Source organism: Carassius auratus, chromosome 50 (genome assembly GCF_003368295.1).
Source record: "Carassius auratus strain Wakin chromosome 50, ASM336829v1, whole genome shotgun sequence".
NCBI lineage: Eukaryota > Metazoa > Chordata > Actinopteri > Cypriniformes > Cyprinidae > Carassius > Carassius auratus.
This window is the reverse complement of record NC_039292.1, coordinates 3399173-3403419: the sequence shown is the minus strand read 5'-3', so window position 1 is coordinate 3403419 and position 4247 is coordinate 3399173. Positions and strand designations below refer to the sequence as shown.

Below are 4247 nucleotides of genomic sequence, written 5' to 3'. Positions count from 1 at the left end.
TTAAATCAGAGCATGAGTGACACAACCACAATACATGTGTTGAGTAAGATGCTGATGCTGAAACAGGCTGTTTGATGCAGCAGTCTGGACGGTGAGACAGCAGCACTGCAAGTGGGCGGGAGAGAGAGAGAGAGATTGAGAGAGAGAGAGAGAGAGAGAGAGACAGACAGACCGAGAGAGAGAGAGAGAGAGAGAGAGAGAGAGAGAGAGAAGGGAGGGACGGGGGGAGTGAGAACATAAGACAGAAAGGGAACGGACGGTCACAAAGAGAGGAGAAAAGGAGAACAAGAGTAGCGAGGGACCAGAGGAGAAAAGAGACAGAGCAGGACAATCCCCAGCTCAAAATGCCTCCTAACTTCACCGGCACCTGGAAAATGAAGAGCAGTGAGAATTTCGATGAACTTCTGAAAGCTCTCGGTAATATTTCATTTCATCTGTTCAGCTGTGCATCACGTTCACTCACCTTCTCTCCTCCAGGCGTTCACATTAGAACATCTTGAGAGGATGAAGAGATGGTTCAGACTAGATTCGGCTCTCGGGGAAGATGTTATCGTACGGTAGAATGCGAGAGGGATGATTATTCACATTTATCATGATGGGTTAAAGTGGGTCATGTGGCTGTTAAAGTTAACTGAGGGCTTTGTGTTGGATACATTCTCTCACAGTGATTTGTTTAACTCTAAGATAGGAAGGTCTCGGAACAGTTTGGGAAGAAATCAGCCAGTCTGGAGTAAAACACAGGGAGCGACAGTGTGACATTTGTGCATTTGCCAGCTGCCTTAAGGATTGTATTATGTCTATGTGCTCCGTGGCATCAAACCCCTTATGGTGATGTTGCGAGCACTTTGCTCTAACAGTTGACTTGAGGAACAATTTTATTGCTTTTTCAAAGCTGATGAGCTCAGTTCATCAACAATGTTACAATTTCACTATAATTTATTTATTAATATTTTAAATGAGCTGTTTTCAGTTTTCATTTTAGTTTAAGTTTTACTAGTTTTGTTATGTGCTTTTGTCATTTTAGCATTTTTTTTATTGATATTTATATATTTATATTTAGCTTTAATAAAAAGTAAATTGTACTAATAGTTTTTTTCTTTTTAGTACTTCAGCTTCAACTCATTTGATTTCAGTTAGTCACCAAGGCAGCATTTCTAGTTTTTGTTTAAATGTTTAAAAGTTTATAATGAATTATAAAAAAAAGTTTTTAAGTTGTTTTCGTTTTAGGTAATAACAACAACACTGTCTCAAAATAGTCACAAATAATAAATTATTCACACACAGTAACGTTACAGAGAACACATGAAAAAAAATTAAGATTTTAATGAAAAATTTCTCAATTTTGTTCCTAGGAGAGCAAAAAATTTACCTTACAATTTGCATATTTCACACAATGCACTAAAAGTATGTACTTCGACGATGCAAGGCATAGACATACTAATTCATGAGAAACAGTGTTTAAATGCAGCTTTGTTTGTTTAGTTCAGCTAGTTTCATTACCTTTAAATGCATTATTTTCCTTTTTGGTTCATATATTTAAACTGTGCAACCCAGGTGTGAACGCTATGCTCCGGAAAGTGGCCGGCGCCGCAGCAGCCAAACCTCACGTGGAGATCCGACAGGACGGAGAGCAGTTCTACATCAAGACCTCCACCTCGGTACGCACCACGGAAATCAACTTTCGCATCGGAGAGGAGTTTGACGAGGAGACGCTGGACGGCAGGAAATGTAAGGTGAGTCAGAAACGAGACACTGACCTGCTGAGCTTCACAGTGACCAGTTAAACCCCTTAAAAAACCAAAAGACAACAGCCATTCCATAACTATAGGAGATAAACATAAGAAAAAATGAAATGCCACTCAAAATCTCCATGGCAGAAGTAGTTTAAATATATATATATATATATATATATATATAATATATATATATATATATATGAAAAAGTAATATTAATAAATGTTTTTTTTACTAGAAAATACCCTAAATTACCGTAAGATTTTATGATTTCTTAAAAATCTTAAACGGAATATTATATATATATATATATATATATATATATATATATATATATATATATATATATATATATTATGTAATTATTTTAAATATTAAAATGTAATAAAATTACTTCGTTTTTAATATATATATTTAAAAAATTATTAAATTATGATGGTTACTGGACATTGGACTGCCCGATGAGGCTAACAAAGGCTGGGTAGTTTAAAAATACAGTAGATATTTTTTTCTGATTAGAAAATATGTTAAAAAGACAAAAGTATGACATGTGCAGCGTTTTGTAATTTTATTTATTTATTCCCTTAAAATTGAAATTAAGTAGCTTGTACCCTACTCGTTTTTATCAAATACTTTTTTTTTTTTTTGCTTAAAATGTAATGTTGTGATTTATCTCAGAGCTTGTTGGTTTGGTTCTTAGCTTTAAATTCGTCGTTTAAACATATATATTTTTTAATTGCTATAGAGAAAATTAATGGGTAAAAAAAAAAAAATTCAGAGAAGAAATTTGGAGGCTCAGCAAGCACCTGTATCAAAACAAACTGCTGTTAATGGAAACCGCTGTTAATGTCCCCAGACATCATGGACTCTGATTTCAGAAGATACACCCACAGACACGTTTATGTAGATTTACATTAGTTCACCTCGCATCCATCAGAACAAATTGGCCACTAATGTGAGTATCAATTTCACCAGCATGAGTTTGTCCATCTACTCTAATGTCCCTCAGATGAATCTCTCTATATCCTCTTAATTGGGTCTTCACTTGTTTTGCAGAGGCACAGTTTTTTGTTGCTTGCCCAAGCAGTCCAATTCCACTCTGTAACCCAATCCTTCCATTCACATACAACAAAAGCCATCCTACACTACACAATCTAGAACCTCGTCCATAAAACCGATTTTATTTCCCTGACCTTAACGATGACATCTCACTGAGCAAAATGATGGCGTTATCAATTGTGAGAAACCTAAACCAGGTCTCAGACTGCTAAGCTCAGCAGAGAGTCAATTTGAACAACTATGGGACTTTTTGTACACGAAAACCCAGAAATGAGACAAGGACAATGGGGTCGCTAAATACAACTACACGCTTAAATATGAAAGATTCAAAATAGGGTTTTTGCAGTGATGCCTCAGAAGAACAAGTTTTGGTTTCCCAAACATCCTTTCATTGAACAGTTCTTTAAAGACACGTTTATTTCTTAGTGTGAAGATTTAAAAATCTACACTATTAAAAAATAAAAGTTCTTTATTTGCATTGATAGTTCCATAAAAAACATCCATGGAACATTTAGTTTGGAAAGGTTCTTTATAGTGGAATCATTAAACTGTTTTTCAAATCCTTTTCAGAACGGTTCACTCAATGGTTCTTCAGTGACATTTTTACACATTAACCTTATATTTAATTCTCTGGAAAACTGTCTTTGTAGGCAGCTCACTAATGTGTTTTGAAACACATCTACAATCTTTTAACTTCTCTGGACTTAATGAGAACATCATATTGAATATTATTCCCCCAGAAATTTAGTCTTGTAATTTTTAGTTAAAGAAAAGTGGAAATGGCTTTGTTGTGGGATAGACAGAGAGACATAGTCAAAGGATGAGCGTATAGACAGAGAATTGACCTCATTTTGTTCTGGAACAGACAGCCGTGGAGGGGATATTATCTTTTGGAGTCTTGCAGCCCCTGAGAGTCACGTAACTGTCTGTCTCAAGCGTTCTGAAGACGGACGGAGACATTCTGTATTATTTATACATGTGTGTCTTTCCGACTACCTATGGGTTTGGAAATGAAACATATAAAAAAATATGCCAAAAAGCTAGCGGATTGGGAGAGCTGGACCATCGGCTCCTGGAGCATCATGGAAAAGCCTACCATGAAAATTGCTTACAATAAATAAGATTCTTTATTGACAAATTGTTCCATGAAGAATCTTGAAAGAAGTCCATGGAAAGTTTCTTAATGATAATGGAAGCGCTCCGAAATGTTCATCCTGATAGTTGTAGCTATTAAATGAGTTGGCAATGTTGAAGCAACAAGCTTTTTGATGTTGATTATATATTATATACCCCAAGTTACAATAGATGGAAATGTAGCGAAGTCATGACCCCCACACATCATGTACTAACACAGTGAAAACAAAATGAAACATAGTCTCAGCAAACACTGTCATTTTTAAGAAATTCAAACAATAAATGCTGTTTTGGGCTTTTTAATGTGTCGTGACAGATCG

General features: G+C 35.5%; 1 protein-coding gene across 1 annotated transcript; it reads left to right on the top strand.

The window, feature by feature from the left end:
• The first annotated feature begins 234 nt into the window (after nt 1-234).
• LOC113066379 (cellular retinoic acid-binding protein 1-like) lies at nt 235-1784 on the top strand. Its single transcript, XM_026238290.1, has 2 exons — nt 235-417; nt 1555-1784. The coding sequence occupies exons 1-2, from the start codon at nt 345-347 to the stop codon at nt 1782-1784; spliced, it is 303 nt and encodes a 100-aa protein (XP_026094075.1). The 5' UTR covers nt 235-344.
• The last annotated feature ends 2463 nt before the right edge of the window (nt 1785-4247 follow it).

Coding starts and splice junctions, on each gene's coding strand:
- LOC113066379 (XM_026238290.1), top strand. CDS start 345: ATGCCTCCTAACTTCACCGGCACCTGGAAAATGAAGAGCAGTGAGAAT. Junction 418..1,554: donor TGAACTTCTGAAAGCTCTCG/GTAATATTTCAT, acceptor TGTGCAACCCAG/GTGTGAACGCTATGCTCCGG.